The sequence below is a fragment of the Phytophthora cinnamomi genome (genome assembly GCF_018691715.1).
Source record: "Phytophthora cinnamomi strain GKB4 chromosome Unknown Contig50, whole genome shotgun sequence".
Lineage (NCBI taxonomy): Eukaryota > Oomycota > Peronosporomycetes > Peronosporales > Peronosporaceae > Phytophthora > Phytophthora cinnamomi.
In genome coordinates this window covers 107,418-130,774 of record NW_027150983.1, presented here as the reverse complement: position 1 = coordinate 130,774, position 23,357 = coordinate 107,418, and the positions used below count along the sequence as shown (strand labels likewise).

At 53.5% G+C, this 23,357-nt stretch overlaps 1 protein-coding gene across 1 annotated transcript in view; it reads left to right on the top strand.

The window, feature by feature from the left end:
- The window catches only part of IUM83_06480 (DEAD/DEAH box RNA helicase), a gene marked incomplete at both ends in the record, with an annotated part of 37,940 nt that overhangs the window by 7,497 nt on the left and 7,086 nt on the right, over nt 1-23,357 (top strand). Inside the window, one exon of the mRNA XM_067930691.1 lies at nt 1,649-1,944. Coding sequence (XP_067789676.1) covers nt 1,649-1,944 — 296 coding nt within the window. The remainder of the gene's footprint in view (nt 1-1,648; nt 1,945-23,357) is intronic.

Below are 23,357 nucleotides of genomic sequence, written 5' to 3'. Positions count from 1 at the left end.
TTTCGCACGACCCCTCTCGCATTGACGCGCTACGGTCGATGCCTTACCCGACCACAGTGGGCCATTTGCAGCAGTTCCTGTGTGCTGCCAACTGGGTGCGGGAATATATTGTTGACTATGGTCATGCTGTAGAGCCATTACAGCAGCGACTTGATACCGCTCTCAAGCGTGGAAAACGCTCAAAGAGCGTCGCTGCTGGCATCTCGGTCACACTGACCGATGCAGAGCGGGTTACTTTTGACAAGGTGAAGGACCTATTGGCTACGCCGGTTACTCTAGCACTCCCAGACGACTCGGCCACCACTATTGTGTGCTCTGATGCGTCTAATAATGGCTGGTCAGTAATTGTGACTCAAGTGTCGGACTACGACGCTAAAATACCTGTCACCGCACAGCAGCACAAGTTGCTCACGTGCCTCAGCGGCACTTTTAAAGGTTCTCAGTTGAACTGGACGGTGATTGAAAAGGAGGCATAGCCTATTGTAGTGGCCTGTGAAAAACTAGACTACCTAGTGATGCGACCTCAGCAATTTCGCCTATTCTGCGACCACCGCAACCTTATTCATGTGTTCGCTCCGCACGTGAGCATTAAGAAGCACATTAGAGGCAAATTACTGCGGTGGGCGTTGAAGCTCATGTCATACCATGATATTATAGAACATGTCGACGGTGTAGCGAATGTGTGGGCAGACATGCTGTCCAGGTGGGCTGGGCAGCCAACAATGAAGGTCAAGTTGAAGCGATTTACTAAGAAGCAAACCAAGAAGCAGCAAGCAGCCCCTCGAGCACACTCAAGGCAGGTCCTCCGGCCTCTAGACGACGAAAGATTCGTCTGGCGCTCACTGGCCGAGATTCGAACTGCACAGCAGCAGAAGCAGGCTCCTGTATGGTCCGTCAGAGACAACGATGGCGTCCTACGGGTTGACCAGCGGGTGTGGATACCGCGAGCGAGCTCAAACTTGACTCAACGCCTGTGTGGCATTGCACACTGTGGGGCCCAAGGCCACCGAGGAGAAACGGCAATGGTAAATCACCTGCGCCGCATCTTCCACATCCCCAACATCCGGGGTGTGGTGCACGCATTCGTGTCAAGCCATCTACTCTGTCCACATGTGAAAGGTCCACGAACGATCCACCGGTCATGGGGTGAAACGATCGGAACGGAGTCCTACATTGGGATTTTCTCTCTATGGGTGAGTCGTTTGGAACCAGCAAATACTTGCTGGTGCTCAATGACCACGCCACGCACTTTTGCGAGCTAGTAGTGTGCGACACTGCGGACAGTGCAGTTGCTACGGCAACCATTCTTGACTGACACAGCCGATTCGGTGTCCCACCAGTATGGGTCAGCGACAACGGTAGCCTCTTCAAAAATGAAGTTGTGGCTGAGCTCTCCAAGAGGCTCAAAAGCCAGCAAACTTTTACATTGGCATACAGTCCTTGGATAAACGACTCTGTAGAGCGCGTCAACCGGAGACCACACAGTAGATCCGTGCTATCATTCTAGAGTACAAAATCTCTGCTAAGGACTGGGTTTACCTAGTACCTCTATTGCAATCTAGCATTAACCATACTGCTGTTCCATCGCTCGACAACCGAGCTCCGGTTGAATTGTTCACTGTACTGCCATGTCCATCGCCATTGGCAGAATGCTACCGCGCTAGTGCCAAGAAGCTAGTCAAATTTCCGGGCAATTCGGCAGCCATCTCCAAACATTTGGCCGCATTGCGCAACAACCTGCACAAGCTGCACCAGCCCATAGCTGACCAGCGGCTGAAGCAGCGCCTGCTCAACAAAAAGCGCGAGCGCGGGGAGAATGTAGTGAACTTTGACGTGGGGGACTATGTCCTGCGCTCACGCGTTGACGAGAAGAGAGACAACAAGCTCCTCGTTTCGTGGCAAGGGCCATACACAGTGGTCCGTGGCGACGCACACTCCTTCCGAGTACGTCACTTGGTCACTGGGGATGAGCTAGATGTCCACCCATCAAGACTTAAGTTCTATGTGGACAGTAGTCTTCACGTTACCGAGGAAATCCTCGAGCACATGGCCTTCCAAGACATCCTTTTGGCCATTAGTGAGCTGAAAAAGCATCGCTGGAGCACTACAATCAAATACTATGAGATCCTAGAAAGCTGAGAAGGCTTGGAGTCTGTAGAAGACTCGTCGGAGCCGCTAACAGCTCTTGAAAAAGAAGTCAAGGTTCTACGTGACCAATACATTCAAAAGCAAGACGCCAAGGTGTGCAAATACTAGAAGGACTACCAGTCCCAATTTCAATAAATTTGGATGCATACTTTTGCCAAAATCAAACATTTTCTTCAATCCCTTCCTGGATTATGCTACCATGTAGCTATGCAATGTATAATTATTTTGCACCACTTCCGACCCCAAACGGTCCAATATTAACTCCGAAACAATTCGGTAAGTTCAACTTCAACGCGTTGCACCTGTAACACTTGTTACATAGCATAGGCATGGTACAACGGCCCGTTACACCTGGTACATATCCCGGTGTAATTGCCTAGTCGAAACCACGTTATCGCCACTAGCTAGACCATGCTTGGGGAGGCAGTGTAGTGGACGAAATCTCCAGCCTGTCCAAGCTAGCAGCTTCAGCACCAACTCGTCGCAGTCAATAACGGCAAACGTGATGACTGCGACAACAAATCGTGTGCATAACGAAAAGCAAGCGTAGCATAACGTAAAGCTGATGACCAGCCAGAAATCCAGTGCGCCATAACGACAAACTTGATGACTAGCTAACGACAACCTAGATTACAGTAGCTGCGGCTTCACTGGTTAGCAGGAGCCGCAGCACTAGGAGTACCTCGTGTCCTATTCACTTTTGCTATGTACCTTTGGCAATACACTACGGCTAAACTTCCGGGAACTTCGCCGACCCCCCCCCCCCAGCGTGTCTTCGATTTCCCTGCAGACACTACATTTTCCAAGTAATGCATGCACCAGCGAGTTTGATACATTTCCTGTTATTGATTTTCTTTCTTCATTTGCATTCGCAAAGCTCGCGTCTGTGCATAGCTCTACCTTAATAGTACTATTTCCATTATACTCTAAGCCATACTCCGACGTTCCTTTCAAGTACTTTAGTACTAGCTGAGCCGCTCTCCAATGAGTCTTGTTATAGCAAGATAAATACTTGCTCTTACAGCGTTTGCTATATCAGGTCTAGTGCCTCTTACTAAATACATTAACGAACCAACCAAACCCCGGTAATCAAACGGCTGAGCCGCTATCTGTTCAGGCGTTAAATTGATTTCCTTTTCTAAAACCACACTCTTAGCCTGCGGTGTGGGCTCTGTAGTACAGTCCTTCATTTGAAACTTTTCTGAAAGGTCCTGAATGTACTTCTGTTGCGACAGACGCAGTGTTTTCTTTTCTAGATCTCTTTGGATCTCCATTTTCAGCAAATAGTGCAACTCACCCAAATCTTTCATAGTAAACTTGGCAGACAACTTAGCTTTTAGATCATTGATTGAGCTCAAGTGTGAGCTAGCGATCGTAAGGTCGTCCACATACACGCACACAATAAGCGTGTGTGTGACTCCTTCGACCTCCCACCTTTTCAAATACAAGCAATGTTCTTTCTTGTATATGGAAAAGCCTAATTCTTTCAGAAAAGCATTTATTACTTCATACCAGATTCTGGGGGCCTGTTTTAGACCGTACAGACTTTCCTGAAGCTTACAGACTAGCTCAGATCCATCGCGGAATCCTAGTGGGTGTCTCATGTGGATACTTTCACTTAGCATGTCATTTAGGAACGCAGTAGAAACGTCCATTTGGTGTAGATGCAATTCTAGAATTGTAGATAGTGCGAGCAAAAGCCGCAGGGACTCGTACCTAGCGACAGGGGCAAATACTTCCTGGTAGTCAATACCGTACATTTGAGTGTTCCCTTGGACTACCAACCGTGCTTTAAAACGGTCAACTGAACCGACCGCGTTATATTTGACGTCGAACACCCAGTGACAACCTAATGCTTTCCGCCCTTCTGGAAGGGTTACTAACTGCCATGTGCCATTCCTTAGGCCCTGGTTTCTCCGTCTGGGTCTGGGAATAAATTAAACGATTCTGATTGGCTGGCTGTTTATCCCCAGACAAGCCATTAATTCCCACCTCCAAGGGGGTGGGAATTGTTTGAGGATTTTATTCCGAGATAGGCATCAAGTCGGAGAGGCAGACAATCGCGTGGTTGCCGTGGAAGGCAAAGGCAACGACGCTGCAGCGCTTGTGGCACGTACTCGGGGGACCCGGGAGGAGCGCGCATCGTCTCAGCCGGAGCTTCTTCGCGGGCAGAATCTCCTCCGTCGCCAGAGGCACTCACAGTGGCGGGCTGCGCAGGGGGTGGAGAGGCCAGCAGACGGAGCGCCGCATCCGGCGCGGGCAACTACAGCATCTCCATGACACTTGTTTGCATGCCGATATAGTGGACATTTCCAATTGAGAGGCGTCCTCCCTCGATGCTAGAAAACGATTTTGACAGGGTATGTAGCAGCAACACAATCCCCAGCTCCAGCAATCTGGGGACAGCGTTGGGGAATTGCAATTTCGTTTATTCCGAGACCCAGTCCCAGACGGAGAAACCAGGGCCTTAATAGGACCTCAAATTTTGTCCTAATGGCACACTCCCACTGTTTAACGCGTTCGCTAGCCCGCGCCTCCTTTATAGAACGTGGAATGGGAATGCGTTTCTTACACGTTGTAACGTTATTTAGCAGTGTGACATATTCTGTGAGCCTGACGTTACGGGTTCTTTTTCGGGTAGACCTCCGTCTGTCTCGGCTGACCCCTTTTTCTACTCCCTCTATTCGGGATGTCGGTGGTCGCGTGACAGATACTGAAGTTATGGCTTCAACTTCGGTGGTCGCATCAACGCCAGCGTCTGTTCTAGATCGCTTTCCCAAATTCTGTATGATCTTTTCTCCTTCCTGATCTACGCTACTATCTTCAGTAGGGAAAGATCTTTGTATCATAGCCTCTGTACTTGTTGAGCTGACGTTACGTCACGAGCTATAAGGTATTTGTTCGCCTTGACGTCTAATAGCCGATACCCCTTATATTTGGGTGTCAGTCCCAAAAGTTTACACTCGATCTGTAGTGGGTCTAACTTGACTCACTACTTTAGCTTACACGTTGCGCTTCGTGTATGAGGAAGCGTAAGTACTTAGTAATTACTTGAGTTAATTATATTTGAATACACAAATATAAGTTAAATCAGATAAGACTCCAAGTGACTTAGATTAGATAAAATGAGAACTGTATTGTTGTAAATTGATCTTCCTCCAAAATCTGCTAAAACTGTTTATCATCTATGAAAGGGTTGACAGCGGCTGGCCCACTAATATGCACGTCTCTGATTGGTAGAAAGATGCTGCTTTCTACCAATAGGATCTTTGGGTATGTGTGGACCACTCATTGTGGTGGTCCACTTCAATGTATCCATTGGTGTGTCTTACACCAAGGTGAGGAAGCATCCAAAACTTTTAACAGATAACCTATCTGTTAAATTCACAAGTGGCTTGCAGCCACTTGTGCGTGTAACCCTGTTACACCATCCCCCCTTAAGGTTAGACGCGCGGGGTCTCCGCACGTCAATCTTCTGAATTGACCATTCGTCAATTCTCCGCGCTTGGAGAAGAAATCCGCGCTCATTCAACGATGAGCGCGCCCCAGACGAAGAACCCGAAGGCGGTGGAGAGTCATCCCTCCATCGATGACTACTTCGAGCGCCAGAAGGCGAAGTATGGCGACGTCGTCGACTTCGACGACGACGATGAAGACATGGAGGACGAGAAGGACTCGTCCTTAAAGCGCAAAGACTCAGTGTCGAGCGAATCGCTCGACCCCCATGCTAAGAACATTCGCCCGCGTGAAGGGGACGAATCAGACGCTTCGAGTCCGAAGCGTTCGCGAACTGAGAGTGATACCCCACTCGCTTCCGCTGGGGCTCTCAGTACTCCGCGCGCTGCTGCTGCAGCGCGTGATGTCAAAGCTCAAGGCTCTCCGCGCGCTGCAGGTGCAGGTGCAGCGCGCGATCCATGGATGCCGTCCGCGCCCGAGATCGCGGACCGGTATGGGAACTCGGTACCTCCGAATGAGGTGCCGTTATACGTATGCAGCGCCATCAAAGACGACGCCGTGGCTGCCGAGCTGCACTTTGATGCGGAACGCATCAAACGCGCGATTATTACATCGGACTCTTACATGAGCTCCGATGGTTCCAAAGCAAGAAGACATCTTCTCGCAGCTAAGTGCCCGAGTGACAGGCACTTTGTCAAAGTTGGAGCGCTTTTGTTGAGAACTTCAACAAGAACCCGAGTGCTTACCGTGATCGGATTAAGCAAGCGCGTGATCGCTTCGAGACGTACTCGAAGCGTGGAAAGTTGGAGCAACTCCACGTTGCTGCGGAGGAGGCTCGGGTGCCGTGCGCTGTGCCCGAGGGCTTTCAGTGCGCGAAGTGCTTCCCAGGCGCGGGCTGCTTGAGCGACCGCGACCTGAACGGGTGCACGTCATTCCATGTGCCTGAGAGTCTCAAAGAGCTCCGTGCTAAGTTCTTAGCACGTGAGGGTTCGGGCGCTAGCGATGACCGCAGCGCTCGCACTACTTCCGCTGCGCCAGCGCGTACTGCTCTTCGTACGCCCTCACCATTTCCGGAACGTCCTCCAGCAAGACGTTCCGCGGCTCCCATGTATCTTGACGGGGAGAAATCCTCTCCGACGAATACGAAAACGAGCCCCTTGAGGGTTCGTTTTCGGGATACTATGGTCAACAATCCGCTCAATAATACAGCAGGTTGAGCCGTGGGCGTCACGGATCGGCGGTGGCGGGGGTGGGAACACGCCCCAGGTATGATCAGCCCCGGGCTGATCAGTATGCGCCTCTGCACGACCGGGTGACCGCCGTGGAGCGTTTGCAGGGCGCTGAGTTCGCCGCCCTGAAACAGGAGCTGGCGAACGAGAAGGCCCAAGTCTCGCAGACCGCCTCGAATATCCAGGTCGAGTTGGGGACCCAGATGAAGGGGTTGCTCCAGCGCGTCCGCGCTCTGGAGGAGAGGCTGCTCGTCGCCGAGGCCAAGGCTTCCGCTTCTGCCTCGGCTCCTGCCGAGGCTTCGGGTCAGCCGAGCTAGATGGCTCGTGCTGCAGGTGTGGCTTCAGCCGTCCGACGTAAAAGATCGGATGGAGGCACATGCTAGACGGTATGTCTAGCGTGTAAGCGTTGCCGTGCCGTGCCAACACAGTGAACGGCCCGATGAAGCGCGGAGCAAGCTTGCTTGCTCCGAAATCCGAAACTGCATGTCTAGGCAGGTTTTGTGTAGCTAACAAAACTAATGAACCAACTTTAAATTCATTTGTGTTGCTTCTGCCCGCATTGCCTGCGTTCAGCTTCTGTTGATCAACAGAAGCCGCTATTGTGACTTGGACAAACCGAATTACGGCTTGTCTTTTGGTGATGAAACTGATTGCATCCGAGCTGAAGTCATTCAGCTCGCTCTCCGCTAGAGGCCCGGCCTCTGCGTGGTTCTTTGCGGTGTCTGCGCCCTGCGCAGACCCGTGGTCGTTGGCCTTGTTGTTGGGGGAGTCTGCGCCCTGCGCAGACTCATGTGGTTTGTCCATTGTTGCAGCTGACACTGTGCAAGTGTCAGCGGTTTTCTGCGGCTGCTGTATTGCAGTCGTAGATCCTCCCCCACTTAAAGTGGGAGCCATCACTCCGAGTAAACTCGGTAGGCGTGGATGCCGCATGGCATTCACGTAGAACGGTGTATGCCCGGTCGAGGCATGCACTGAGTTGTTGATGGCAAACTCTGCCATCGATAAGCACTCGCTCCAGTATTGGAACGAGTGAGCGTAGCTCTTCAGAATGTCGACGAGCACGCGGTTCACGCGCTCGGTTTGGCCGTCCGTCTGCGGATGATCCGCAGTCGACATGGAAAGCTGGCTCCCAAGAAGTGTAAACACTTCTTGCCACAGGTGCGCTGTGAAGCGCGGGTCTCTGTCCGACACGATGTCGGACGGCATGCCATGGTGTTTGAACACCATGTCGACGAGCAGACGGGCCGTCTGCTTCGCAGTCACTTCTGCCGGCACCGCGGCAAGATGTACCATCTTGCTGAAGCGGTCGACGAAGACCACAACACCGGTATTCCCTCCGCTGTCCGGGGGAAGACCAAAGATGAAGTCCAATGACATGGACTTCCAACACTCCGACGGAGTCGGTAGTGATTGCAGTGGAGCCTGCGCGAATGGCGCAGGCTTTATGCGTTGGCATACCTCACAAGCACGGATGTACTTGTGCACCCACTTATACTGGTGGTACCAGTAGAAGTCCGTATGTCTTCTCACGTCCGAGATGTCCCGCAGTCGGGGCATCATGATATTCGTACATGATCCTGAGTCGCAGGTCATGGTCATTTGGCACGACAACGCGGTCCGCGTTGTCGTCGACTGCATTATAAAGAAGCAGTCCGTCGTGCACCCGATATCGGTGTGCACGCGCACGAAGGTGCTTGGGCAGCTTCTGACGAGACTTGTCAGAAGGCGCTGTGCCATAGGCCAGCAAGAGTTTCGTGTCCGCGTCGTGCGCGTACGCGGTCTTCACGTCGTCCAACAGAGACGACGTGGGTGTGCTCGTTCGCATGGCGTCAATGGCATTGACGTCAGCTGCTTCTGCATAGTCCGGCCGACGTGATAACGCGTCGGCCACTACATTCAATCTTCCGGGTTTGTATTCGACCCGGAAGTTGTACTCCGCAAAGAATGAGAGCCATCTCGCCATTCTTTGTGATATGTGGCGACTTCACTGCGGTGCGCCGTGATGCATGGTCGGTGTAGACCACAAACGGTCTACTTCCAAGCAAAACACTCGGAACTTTGCGAGTGCATATTTCATGGCAATGAGTTCCTTGTCATGCACCGGATAGTTGTGCTCAGCTGGCTTGAGCTGACGCGATTGGTAGTAGACGACACGATCACGACCCTCGTGATCGTGCTGCATCAACGCACATCCGATTGCAAAGTCGGATGCGTCACATACGACGTGGAATGGACGATCTTGGTCAGCCACTGCCAAGATCGGTGCCTCAGTCAAGCCCCGCTTGACTGCATCGAATGCCTTTGGCAATCGGTTATCCAATTCCACACAGCTTCCTTCTTAAGAAGCTGTGACAGCGGGCGGATCTTGCCCGCGTAATCCTCCACGTACTTGCACAAGTACGTGGCCAAGCCAAGGAACTGCCTCAGTTCCTTGACACTTGAAGGCGTTGGCCATTCATTGATCACTCTGACCTTTCCGGGTCACCTTTTCCGGGGCGAACACCATTCTTCCCTACGAGACACCCGAGGACGGGTATCTCGCTCGCCCCGAAGATACACTTCTTCAGGTTCGCATAGAGCTTATGCTTTCGCATAAGCTCAAGTAGCTTCCGGAGATGCACCCTGTGCATCTCTACGTCGGTTTTCCCGTCCACAGCCCGGCTGTGGATGAACACATCGTCGAAGTAGCTCGGTGCGAAGTCGCGCACCGAGCGCAACAAGTGCGTCACGCACCTGTTGAAGGTCGCAGGGGCATTCTTAAGCCCCTGTGGTATTACTAGCCATTCCCAGAGCATGCCGTTTGGCGTGCTCACTGCCGTGAGAGGGATATCGCTCTCACGCATTAGGATTTGATAAAATCCATCTCGCAAGTCGAGAGCACTGTAAACGGTGCTCCCGGCCATCGAATCGATGATAACATCTTTTCGCGGTATCGGCGTCTGCGCCGGTACCGTCGCATCGTTCAGCTTGTTGTAGGCATGAACGATGCGCCATCCGCCCTGTGGCTTTGACACAGAACGTCGGAGCACTGTGCGGGGACTTTGATTCCCGCACTTGTCCTGCTTTACGACGACTTTCAAAGAAGTCGTCGATCGCTTTTACTTGCTCTCGCGGCAGTGGCCACTGCCGCGTGACACAGTACTTCGTGCCCGGCACGAGATCAATCTCGTGCTGAATGCCCTTATCCTGCGGAAGCTCCGCAGGAATCTCTTCCGGGAGTACGTCTTTGTACTCCCTCAACAATTCGTAATAAGGACTCGACTTTAACGAGTCCCAACCTTGTTCCTCGAAGCGCTCTCGCTTCGTCTTCGCACTGAGAGTGTCTTCACTCTCAGTGGTACTTCCCATGAAGGGCTGTCTCAGTTGTTCGCTCGCGCTCTCCGTTCTTTCGCTGTCCGAAAGAACGCAGACTTGCTCGATGCGTCCATCGTGCAAGTCGCGCGTGAAGCGCTTCCAGTCATGACTGGAAGCGAAGTCAACTCCGACGCCGTCGTCGGAAGGTTAGCGAATTCCATTTCACGATACTGGAATCCAGTATCGGTGCGCGTCAAGACGCTTAGCGTCTTGACATTCGGCGTCACCGCCGCAGTCTGCCCAGCAGACTGCTCTTGTTGCGTCTCGGTCCCGGACCGAAACTTGCGTAGCGTTTTCCGCTTGCGCCGTCTTCTTGTTGTGCGGAGACCGGCTCCGCACAGTTGTTCTTCTGGTCCAGGCCCGGCCGTGGACAGTTGTTCGCCGGCGGACCCTGTCCGCGGGCGTGCGGTATCAAGCCCGGCTTGACCGCATGTTCCTTCGTGCAGCCCGGCTGCACGGTAAAGTGTCCCTTCGCCGGCAGACCCTGTCTGCGGGCGCGCGATATCAAGCCCGGCTTGATCGCATGGCGCTTCGTCGTGCAGCCCGGCTGCACGACAGCATGTAATTGCGTCAGTGCGGTACGTTTGCAACCGTCCGCACTGTTTGCAGCGTCAACTCCCGGAGTTGACACGCCTTCGTCACCTCGACGCCATTCATTGGCGGAGCCCCTCATGACCGAGGGTGCGTCGGCTCCCGGAGCCGACGCGCCGTTGTCGACCTGACCACTTCGGGTCAGGGACTGTCCCTTACACGCTTGAACGTGGGTGTTGGTTCCCGGAACCAACACATCCTTTGCTTCTGACGTCGGCAGCATTGCCGACGTTGGTTTCACTTGTGCGCGTCCTCGCGCACTTCCTGGGCACTCCGGGACAGCAGCATAAAGCGCTGTCTCGACTGATGAGCCGCGCGCACCTGCTGGTGCGTACGCTGCGGTAACAGGGCCATCGCTCTCTGTTCCGCTGTCGCGTCCGAAGCGCACGAGCGTGCGCTTCTTCCAGTCTATCACCGGATCATGCTGTGGCTTGCTCGGCATGCCCATTACCACGTCGAACTTATCGTCCAGGTCCAGGACGATAAAGTGTTCGACAAACACTCGTTGTTTGTACGAGAAGCGCACGTTCACGACGCGCTTCTCGGTCTTCACGATGGCACCTGTTGCCAGTCGCACTTCCAGAAGACTTCGAGGTACACTTACCTCCTCGAAGTCAAGACTCGGCAGGCTCCGTAGTCGAACAAAGTTGCTCGACGCGCCTGAATCTACCAATGCTCGAAGAGAGTCACTCACTCTCTTCGAGTAAACCTCAAGATGACTAGGCTCGGCCTGTCATCTTGTTTCTTGCAGCGAGAGCTAGTCTCACTGGGGGCTGCAGTCCTCAGTGTCGCGTGCCCGATGTCGGCACGCGTGACAGCATTACCAGTAGGGCGCCCCGCGCCTACTGGATGTTCGCGGTTTTTGTTGGTCCGCGGCGATGCCCAGCATCGCCAGGACGGCCACCTCCAGGGGGCATGGGAGCTGTACACTCCCGTGCAAAGTGACCGATCCTTCCGCAACGGAAGCATCGCACGTTACCTCCCTGCTGCTGGTAACCAGCAGTTGTTGCGTTCGAGAGGTCCATTGGCTTCGAACCTCCCGTCCTCGCTACCGGGCGCGGTTGCGGCCTCGGTACATTTGCATGGAGTTCAGCCTGCCGCAGGCTAAACTCTTCTTGCATTGCGAGAGTAATCGCAGCTTCGAGAGTACTCGGGTACTCTCGGAAGAGATAGGTCTTCACAGGCCCATCTCTCAGTCCCTTCATGAACGTGACGACCTTAGTCGCCTCGTCTATCGGGTTGGTCACGATGTTCGAGACCAAGTACCGTGCACGCTGCGCGCAAGCATGAACGTCATGCTTACCCTGCTGAAGGTCGAGGAATTCCGCCCTCGACCGGAACTCATTTTGCGGGGTTCAAACGCTTGTCTGAGTTCCTCTTTGAATATCTCGTACGTGCTAAAGCACGTAGGATCTGAGAGTCGGCGTCCATACGCCCAACTCCTTGCGCGTCCGCCAAGGCAGGACATGGCGAACGCGACCTTCGACAGCGGGTCGACGATACGTCGAGCCGCAATGGCTGTGTCGAGTTCGACAAGCCATCGGAGGAGAGGCTCGCCCTCTCTTCCCACGTAATTGCTCACGCTCAATTTTAATGATTGAGCACGCGGTGTCGTCCCCGACGACGCTGTCGCTGAGGAAGCAGCATCGCGCTGCTCCTTCATGATGAACCCCAGAGCAACACCATGTTGCTCTGTCGGCGATAGCGTACGCAGCATCGTAGCTATCGCCGCCTCCCCAATGACTGTTGACAGTCGTTGGAGGGCCTCCCACTATGGATCTGACAGGTGGGGGTAGTCCGCGCGTGCAACATGCGTTGCAGGCGTATTGGAGCTCTCCATGGGCACCTCCGTGCTCATGGGGTTCTCGGCTCCGCGTTCGTACACCCTGTACGAACGCCACGTAGTCGGTCGTTGGACGGACTACAAAGTGCTGCCAGGTGTAGCAGGCCTACTTTAGCTTACACGTCGCGCTACGTGTATGAGGAAGGGTAGGAGTTTATTAATAATTTGAATTATGTATACTTGAGTCCGCAAGGGTAATATAAATCAAATAAAACACCAAGTAGCTAGTTTAAGGTAAAATGAGAACTGTATTGTTTGTAAATTGGTCTTCCTCCAAAATCTGCTAAAACTGTTTATCATCTATGAAGGGGGTTTACAGCGGCTGGCTGTCAGAGCCCCGCCAATATGCACGTCTCTAATTGGTAGAAAGATGCTGCTTTCTACCAATATAGGATCTTTGGGTATGTGTGGACCACTCATTGTGGTGGTCCACTTCAATGTATCCATTGGTGTACCTTACACCAAGGTGAGGAAGTATCTAAAACCTTTAACAGATATTTATCTGTTAAACCATACGACAAATGTCATGCACAAGTGACAGTTGTCACTTGTGACCGTTGTCATGAACAAGTGACTGTTGTCACTTGTGTGTGTAACCCCGTTACACTAGGGACGCCCATCGGCGAGGACAGTGGCGTCCTGCAGCTCAACCGGACCGAAGAAGGCCCTGGATCACCTGGCAACTACGCACTCGGGCGGGACGTCATGTCCGCAGGCGGCGGAACGTGCTGAACGCGTGCCGAGCGCTCCGTGCGGGGGACGGCTGTGGTGAAGTGCGTTTGGAAAATGAGGGGAATGAGAGCATCTAATCTGATGCCAAATGGTGCAATCATTTCGCACACCCTCAGATGGACACAATCATTTCGACATGGATACAGATACTGGTGAAGATCAACCGGTACCAGTAAATTGGTACACCTTCAATAACTCCGACCAGGGAGCCAGTTTGGCAAATGTGAGGCTGGGGACCGCCGACACGTGGCGTACCTTAGTATATGGCAGAGAAATGGAGAAGCTGTGTAGTTTTAGCTATTTACCCAGTAACACGGAGAGAGATTTTCCTTGCAAGACACTAGCGCCTTCCATATTCCGGAGCTGGGAAGTATATTAGCCCCCTCCGACGACCAAGGAACGCAATGTCACGCAGGGAGAAGGCACTCAAGTCCCCGGATAGCTTGGCCGGGCTGCACACATATCTCCACCGCTCCAGATCCCGCCAGAAGGAGGCGGTCAAGCACCAAAAAACGGACAAGAACGATTGGAACACACCCAAGGGACAACATCGCGTAGATTAAGTTTATTCGAGGCAAAATCGACACTCTAACGACTGCTGCGTGAAAGGTTTCCACGGCAGCGTCAAACCGAATCCCCCAAGTGTCGTCCACACCTGTTCGACCCAAGATCAAGCCCGACATCTTCCAAAGTCACCTTGGAAGAGCGTAATAGCCCACACCGACGGGTACACAAGGTGAGCAAGATCTTCAGGCCCTTCACGGCAAGCGGAATACCCCCTCCATTAGTCGGTAGTCTGGACACCTCTGTGTGTGAGCGCGTGACGCGTCGTAATCTTCGCGAAACCACTACACCACAACGTCGTGTCAATTTCCCCCGCTAGCACGTCGACCAGGTTATCGTCGTTCTTCAGCCACCTGCATTCTTCCGCGTCAAGCGGAGCTTGAAATCGTATAGTGAAAACAGAACTTATCATCAAATTGCTGTTCGTAGAAGATTTTCCGATACAGCGCGTCCGCTTTCGCGTCACTTGGGGTCTTCGTGAATGCACCCGATTCGCCAGGTTAGCGCAACTTCCCCTCCAATCTGAATCTTACCCATCATTGTTTGAATGAAGAGAGCCTCGCGAATGGTCGACAATGAAGAAAACTGCAGAAGCTGGAACATCAAGCACAACTGACCAAGGTTGATACCAAGACATGTTTGGATGTAGTGGGTCTAACTTGACTCACTACTTTAGCTTACACGTTGCGCAACGTGTATGAGGAAGCGTAAGTACTTAGTAATTACTTAGGTTAATTATATTTGAATACACAAATATAAGTTAAATCAGATAAGACTCCAAGTGACTTAGATTAGATAAAATGAGAACTGTATTGCTTGTAAATTGATCTTCCTCTAAAATCTGCTAAAAACTGTTTATCATCTATGAAAGGGTTTACAGCGGCTGGCTGTCAGAGCCCCGCCAATATGCACGTCTCTAATTGGTAGAAAGATGCTGCTTTCTACCAATATAGGATCTTTGGGTATGTGTGGACCACTCATTGTGGTGGTCCACTTCAATGTATCCATTGGTGTACCTTACACCAAGGTGAGGAAGTATCTAAAACCTTTAACAGATATTTATCTGTTAAACCATACGACAAATGTCATGCACAAGTGACAGTTGTCACTTGTGACCGTTGTCATGAACAAGTGACTGTTGTCACTTGTGTGTGTAACCCCGTTACACTAGGGACGCCCATCGGCGAGGACAGTGGCGTCCTGCAGCTCAACCGGACCGAAGAAGGCCCTGGATCACCTGGCAACTACGCACTCGGGCGGGACGTCATGTCCGCAGGCGGCGGAACGTGCTGAACGCGTGCCGAGCGCTCCGTGCGGGGGACGGCTGTGGTGAAGTGCGTTTGGAAAATGAGGGGAATGAGAGCATCTAATCTGATGCCAAATGGTGCAATCATTTCGCACACCCTCAGATGGACACAATCATTTCGACATGGATACAGATACTGGTGAAGATCAACCGGTACCAGTAAATTGGTACACCTTCAATAACTCCGACCAGGGAGCCAGTTTGGCAAATGTGAGGCTGGGGACCGCCGACACGTGGCGTACCTTAGTATATGGCAGAGAAATGGAGAAGCTGTGTAGTTTTAGCTATTTACCCAGTAACACGGAGAGAGATTTTCCTTGCAAGACACTAGCGCCTTCCATATTCCGGAGCTGGGAAGTATATTAGCCCCCTCCGACGACCAAGGAACGCAATGTCACGCAGGGAGAAGGCACTCAAGTCCCCGGATAGCTTGGCCGGGCTGCACACATATCTCCACCGCTCCAGATCCCGCCAGAAGGAGGCGGTCAAGCACCAAAAAACGGACAAGAACGATTGGAACACACCCAAGGGACAACATCGCGTAGATTAAGTTTATTCGAGGCAAAATCGACACTCTAACGACTGCTGCGTGAAAGGTTTCCACGGCAGCGTCAAACCGAATCCCCCAAGTGTCGTCCACACCTGTTCGACCCAAGATCAAGCCCGACATCTTCCAAAGTCACCTTGGAAGAGCGTAATAGCCCACACCGACGGGTACACAAGGTGAGCAAGATCTTCAGGCCCTTCACGGCAAGCGGAATACCCCCTCCATTAGTCGGTAGTCTGGACACCTCTGTGTGTGAGCGCGTGACGCGTCGTAATCTTCGCGAAACCACTACACCACAACGTCGTGTCAATTTCCCCCGCTAGCACGTCGACCAGGTTATCGTCGTTCTTCAGCCACCTGCATTCTTCCGCGTCAAGCGGAGCTTGAAATCGTATGGTGAAAACAGAACTTATCATCAAATTGCTGTTCGTAGAAGATTTTCCGATACAGCGCGTCCGCTTTCGCGTCACTTGGGGTCTTCGTGAATGCACCCGATTCGCCAGGTTAGCGCAACTTCCCCTCCAATCTGAATCTTACCCATCATTGTTTGAATGAAGAGAGCCTCGCGAATGGTCGACAATGAAGAAAACTGCAGAAGCTGGAACATCAAGCACAACTGACCAAGGTTGATACCAAGACATGTTTGGATGTAGTGGGTCTAACTTGACTCACTACTTTAGCTTACACGTTGCGCAACGTGTATGAGGAAGCGTAAGTACTTAGTAATTACTTAGGTTAATTATATTTGAATACACAAATATAAGTTAAATCAGATAAGACTCCAAGTGACTTAGATTAGATAAAATGAGAACTGTATTGCTTGTAAATTGATCTTCCTCTAAAATCTGCTAAAAACTGTTTATCATCTATGAAAGGGTTGACAGCGGCTGGCTGTCAGAGCCCCGCTAATATGCATGACTCTGATTGGTAGAAAGATGCTGCTTTCTACCAATAGGATCTTTGGGTATGTGTGGACCACTCATTGTGGTGGTCCACTTCAATGTATCCATTGGTGTGTCTTACACCAAGGTGAGGAAGCATCCAAAACTTTTAACAGATAACCTATCTGTTAAAATCACAAGTGGCTTGCAGCCACTTGTGCGTGTAACCCCGTTACACCATCCCCCCCTTAAGGTTAGACGCGCGGGGTCTCCGCACGTCAATCTTCTGAATTGACCATTCGTCAATTCTCCGCGTTTGGAGAAGAAATCCGCGCTCATTCAACGATGAGCGCGCCCCAGACGAAGAACCCGAAGGCGGTGGAGAGTCATCCCTCCATCGATGACTACTTCGAGCGCCAGAAGGCGAAGTATGGCGACGTCGTCGACTTCGACGACGACGATGAAGACATGGAGGACGAGAAGGACTCGTCCTTAAAGCGCAAAGACTCAGTGTCGAGCGAATCGCTCGACCCCATGCTAAGAACATTCGCCCGCGTGAAGGGGACGAATCAGACGCTTCGAGTCCGAAGCGTTCGCGAACTGAGAGTGATACCCCACTCGCTTCCGCTGGGGCTCTCAGTACTCCGCGCGCTGCTGCTGCAGCGCGTGATGTCAAAGCTCAAGGCTCTCCGCGCGCTGCAGGTGCAGGTGCAGCGCGCGATCCATGGATGCCGTCCGCGCCCGAGATCGCGGACCGGTATGGGAACTCGGTACCTCCGAATGAGGTGCCGTTATACGTATGCAGCGCCATCAAAGACGACGCCGTGGCTGCCGAGCTGCACTTTGATGCGGAACGCATCAAACGCGCGATTATTACATCGGACTCTTACATGAGCTCCGATGGTTCCAAAGCAAGAAGACATCTTCTCGCAGCTAAGTGCCCGAGTGACAGGCACTTTGTCAAAGTTGGAGCGCTTTTGTTGAGAACTTCAACAAGAACCCGAGTGCTTACCGTGATCGGATTAAGCAAGCGCGTGATCGCTTCGAGACGTACTCGAAGCGTGGAAAGTTGGAGCAACTCCACGTTGCTGCGGAGGAGGCTCGGGTGCCGTGCGCTGTGCCCGAGGGCTTTCAGTGCGCGAAGTGCTTCCCAGGCGCGGGCTGCTTGAGCGACCGCGACCTGAACGGGTACACGTCATTCCGTGTGCCTGAGAGTTTCAAAGAGCTCCGTGCTAAGTTCTTAGCACGTGAGGGTTCGGGCGCTAGCGATGACCGCAGCGCTCGCACTACTTCCGCTGCGCCAGCGCGTACTGCTCTTCGTACGCCCTCACCATTTCCGGAACGTCCTCCAGCAAGACGTTCCGCGGCTCCCATGTATCTTGACGGGGAGAAATCCTCTCCGACGAATACGAAAACGAGCCCCTTGAGGGTTCGTTTTCGGGATACTATGGTCAACAATCCGCTCAATAATACAGCAGGTTGAGCCGTGGGCGTCACGGATCGGCGGTGGCGGGGGTGGGAACACGCCCCGGGTATGATCAGCCCCGGGCTGATCAGTATGCGCCTCTGCACGACCGGGTGACCGCCGTGGAGCGTTTGCAGGGCGCTGAGTTCGCCGCCCTGAAACAGGAGCTGGCGAACGAGAAGGCCCAAGTCTCGCAGACCGCCTCGAATATCCAGGTCGAGTTGGGGACCCAGATGTAGGGGTTGCTCCAGCGCGTCCGCGCTCTGGAGGAGAGGCTGCTCGTCGCCGAGGCCAAGGCTTCCGCTTCTGCCTCGGCTCCTGCCGAGGCTTCGGGTCAGCCGAGCTAGATGGCTCGTGCTGCAGGTGTGGCTTCAGCCGTCCGACGTAAAAGATCGGATGGAGGCACATGCTAGACGGTATGTCTAGCGTGTAAGCGTTGCCGTGCCGTGCCAACACAGTGAACGGCCCGATGAAGCGCGGAGCAAGCTTGCTTGCTCCGAAATCCGAAACTGCATGTCTAGGCAGGTTTTGTGTAGCTAACAAAACTAATGAACCAACTTTAAATTCATTTGTGTTGCTTCTGCCCGCATTGCCTGCGTTCAGCTTCTGTTGATCAACAGAAGCCGCTATTAGACTTGGACAAACCGAATTACGGCTTGTCTTTTGGTGATGAAACTGATTGCATCCGAGCTGAAGTCATTCAGCTCGCTCTCCGCTAGAGGCCCGGCCTCTGCGTGGTTCTTTGCGGTGTCTGCGCCCTGCGCAGACCCGTGGTCGTTGGCCTTGTTGTTGGGGGAGTCTGCGCCCTGCGCAGACTCATGTGGTTTGTCCATTGTTGCAGCTGACACTGTGCAAGTGTCAGCGGTTTTCTGCGGCTGCTGTATTGCAGTCGTAGATCCTCCCCCACTTAAAGTGGGAGCCATCACTCCGAGTAAACTCGGTAGGCGTGGATGCCGCATGGCATTCACGTAGAACGGTGTATGCCCGGTCGAGGCATGCACTGAGTTGTTGATGGCAAACTCTGCCATCGATAAGCACTCGCTCCAGTATTGGAACGAGTGAGCGTAGCTCTTCAGAATGTCGACGAGCACGCGGTTCACGCGCTCGGTTTGAGCCGTCCGTCTGCGGATGATCCGCAGTCGACATGGAAAGCTGGCTCCCAAGAAGTGTAAACACTTCTTGCCACAGGTGCGCTGTGAAGCGCGGGTCTCTGTCCGACACGATGTCGGACGGCATGCCATGGTGTTTGAACACCATGTCGACGAGCAGACGGGCCGTCTGCTTCGCAGTCACTTCTGCCGGCACCGCGGCAAGATGTACCATCTTGCTGAAGCGGTCGACGAAGACCACAACACCGGTATTCCCTCCGCTGTCCGGGGAAGACCAAAGATGAAGTCCAATGACATGGACTTCAACACTCCGACGGAGTCGGTAGTGATTACAGTGGAGCCTGCGCGAATGGCGCAGGCTTTATGCGTTAGCATACCTCACAAGCACGGATGTACTTGTGCACCCACTTATACTGGTGGTACCAGTAGAAGTCCGTATGTCTTCTCACGTCCGAGATGTCCCGCAGTCGGGGCATCATGATATTCGTACATGATCCTGAGTCGCAGGTCATGGTCATTTGGCACGACAACGCGGTCCGCGTTGTCGTCGACTGCATTATAAAGAAGCAGTCCGTCGTGCACCCGATATCGGTGTGCACGCGCACGAAGGTGCTTGGGCAGCTTCTGACGAGACTTGTCAGAAGGCGCTGTGCCATAGGCCAGCAAGAGTTTCGTGTCCGCGTCGTGCGCGTACGCGGTCTTCACGTCGTCCAACAGAGACGACGTGGGTGTGCTCGTTCGCATGGCGTCAATGGCATTGACGTCAGCTGCTTCTGCATAGTCCGGCCGACGTGATAACGCGTCGGCCACTACATTCAATCTTCCGGGTTTGTATTCGACCCGGAAGTTGTACTCCGCAAAGAATGAGAGCCATCTCGCCATTCTTTGTGATATGTGTGGCGACTTCACTGCGGTGCGCCGTGATGCATGGTCGGTGTAGACCACAAACGGTCTACTTCCAAGCAAAAACACTCGGAACTTTGCGAGTGCATATTTCATGGCAATGAGTTCCTTGTCATGCACCGGATAGTTGTGCTCAGCTGGCTTGAGCTGACGCGATTGGTAGTAGACGACACGATCACGACCCTCGTGATCGTGCTGCATCAACGCACATCCGATTGCAAAGTCGGATGCGTCACATACGACGTGGAATGGACGATCTTGGTCAGCCACTGCCAAGATCGGTGCCTCAGTCAAGCCCCGCTTGACTGCATCGAATGCCTTTTGGCAATCGGTTATCCAATTCCACACAGCTTCCTTCTTAAGAAGCTGTGACAGCGGGCGGATCTTGCCCGCGTAATCCTCCACGTACTTGCACAAGTACGTGGCCAAGCCAAGGAACTGCCTCAGTTCCTTGACACTTGAAGGCGTTGGCCATTCATTGATCACTCTGACCTTTCCGGGTCACCTTTTCCGGGGCGAACACCATTCTTCCCTACGAGACACCCGAGGACGGGTATCTCGCTCGCCCCGAAGATACACTTCTTCAGGTTCGCATAGAGCTTATGCTTTCGCATAAGCTCAAGTAGCTTCCGGAGATGCACCCTGTGCATCTCTACGTCGGTTTTCCCGTCCACAGCCCGGCTGTGGATGAACACATCGTCGAAGTAGCTCGGTGCGAAGTCGCGCACCGAGCGCAACAAGTGCGTCACGCACCTGTTGAAGGTCGCAGGGGCATTCTTAAGCCCCTGTGGTATTACTAGCCATTCCCAGAGCATGCCGTTTGGCGTGCTCACTGCCGTGAGAGGGATATCGCTCTCACGCATTAGGATTTGATAAAATCCATCTCGCAAGTCGAGAGCACTGTAAACGGTGCTCCCGGCCATCGAATCGATGATAACATCTTTTCGCGGTATCGGCGTCTGCGCCGGTACCGTCGCATCGTTCAGCTTGTTGTAGGCATGAACGATGCGCCATCCGCCCTGTGGCTTTGACACAGAACGTCGGAGCACTGTGCGGGGACTTTGATTCCCGCACTTGTCCTGCTTTACGACGACTTTCAAAGAAGTCGTCGATCGCTTTTACTTGCTCTCGCGGCAGTGGCCACTGCCGCGTGACACAGTACTTCGTGCCCGGCACGAGATCAATCTCGTGCTGAATGCCCTTATCCTGCGGAAGCTCCGCAGGAATCTCTTCCGGGAGTACGTCTTTGTACTCCCTCAATAATTCGTAATAGGGACTCGACTTCAGCGAGTCCCAACCTTGTTCCTCGAAGCGCTCTCGCTTCGTCTTCGCACTGAGAGTGTCTTCACTCTCAGTGGTACTTCCCATGAAGGGCAGTCTCAGTTGTTCGCTCGCGCTCTCCGTTCTTTCGCTGTCCGAAAGAACGCAGACTTGCTCGATGCGTCCATCGTGCAAGTCGCGCGTGAAGCGCTTCCAGCTCATGACTGGAAGCGAAGTCAACTCCGACGCCGTCGTCGGAAGGTTAGCGAATTCCATTTCACGATACTGGAATCCAGTATCGGTGCGCGTCAAGACGCTTAGCGTCTTGACATTCGGCGTCACCGCCGCAGTCTGCCCAGCAGACTGCTCTTGTTGCGTCTCGGTCCCGGACCGAGACTTACGTAGCGTTTTCCGCTTGCGCCGTCTTCTTGTTGTGCGGAGCCCGGCTCCGCACAGTTGTTCTTCTGGTCCAGGCCCGGTCGTGGACAGTTGTTCGCCGGCGGACCCTGTCCGCGGGCGCGCGGTATCAAGCCCGGCTTGACCGCATGTTCCTTCGTGCAGCCCGGCTGCACGGTAAAGTGTCCCTTCGCCGGCAGACCCTGTCTGCGGGCGCGCGATATCAAGCCCGGCTTGATCGCATGGCGCTTCGTCGTGCAGCCCGGCTGCACGACAGCATGTAATTGCGTCAGTGCGGTACGTTTGCAACCGTCCGCACTGTTTGCAGCGTCAACTCCCGGAGTTGACACGCCTTCGTCACCTCGACGCCATTCATTGGCGGAGCCCCTCATGACCGAGGGTGCGTCGGCTCCCGGAGCCGACGCGTTGTTGTCGACCTGACCACTTCGGGTCAGGGACTGTCCCTTACACGCTTGAACGTGGGTGTTGGTTCCCGGAACCAACACATCCTTTGCTTCTGACGTCGGCAGCATTGCCGACGTTGGTTTCACTTGTGCGCGTCCTCGCGCACTTCCTGGGCACTCCGGGACAGCAGCATAAAGCGCTGTCTCGACTGATGAGCCGCGCGCACCTGCTGGTGCGTACGCTGCGGTAACAGGGCCATCGCTCTCTGTTCCGCTGTCGCGTCCGAAGCGCACGAGCGTGCGCTTCTTCCAGTCTATCACCGGATCATGCTGTGGCTTGCTCGGCATGCCCATTACCACGTCGAACTTATCGTCCAGGTCCAGGACGATAAAGTGTTCGACAAACACTCGTTGTTTGTACGAGAAGCGCACGTTCACGACGCGCTTCTCGGTCTTCACGATGGCACCTGTTGCCAGTCGCACTTCCAGAAGACTTCGAGGTACACTTACCTCCTCGAAGTCAAGACTCGGCAGGCTCCGTAGTCGAACAAAGTTGCTCGACGCGCCTGAATCTACCAATGCTCGAAGAGAGTCACTCACTCTCTTCGAGTAAACCTTCAAGATGACTAGGCTCGGCCTGTCATCTTGTTTCTTGCAGCGAGAGCTAGTCTCACTGGGGGCTGCAGTCCTCAGTGTCGCGTGCCCGATGTCGGCACGCGTGACAGCATTACCAGTAGGGCGCCCCGCGCCTACTGGATGTTCGCGGTTTTTGTTGGTCCGCGGCGATGCCCAGCATCGCCAGGACGGCCACCTCCAGGGGGCATGGGAGCTGTACACTCCCGTGCAAAGTGACCGATCCTTCCGCAACGGAAGCATCGCACGTTACCTCCCTGCTGCTGGTAACCAGCAGTTGTTGCGTTCGAGAGGTCCATTGGCTTCGAACCTCCCGTCCTCGCTACCGGGCGCGGTTGCGGCCTCGGTACATTTGCATGGAGTTCAGCCTGCCGCAGGCTAAACTCTTCTTGCATTGCGAGAGTAATTGCAGCTTCGAGAGTACTCGGGTACTCTCGGAAGAGATAGGTCTTCACAGGCCCATCTCTCAGTCCCTTCATGAACGTGACGACCTTAGTCGCCTCGTCTATCGGGTTGGTCACGATGTTCGAGACCAA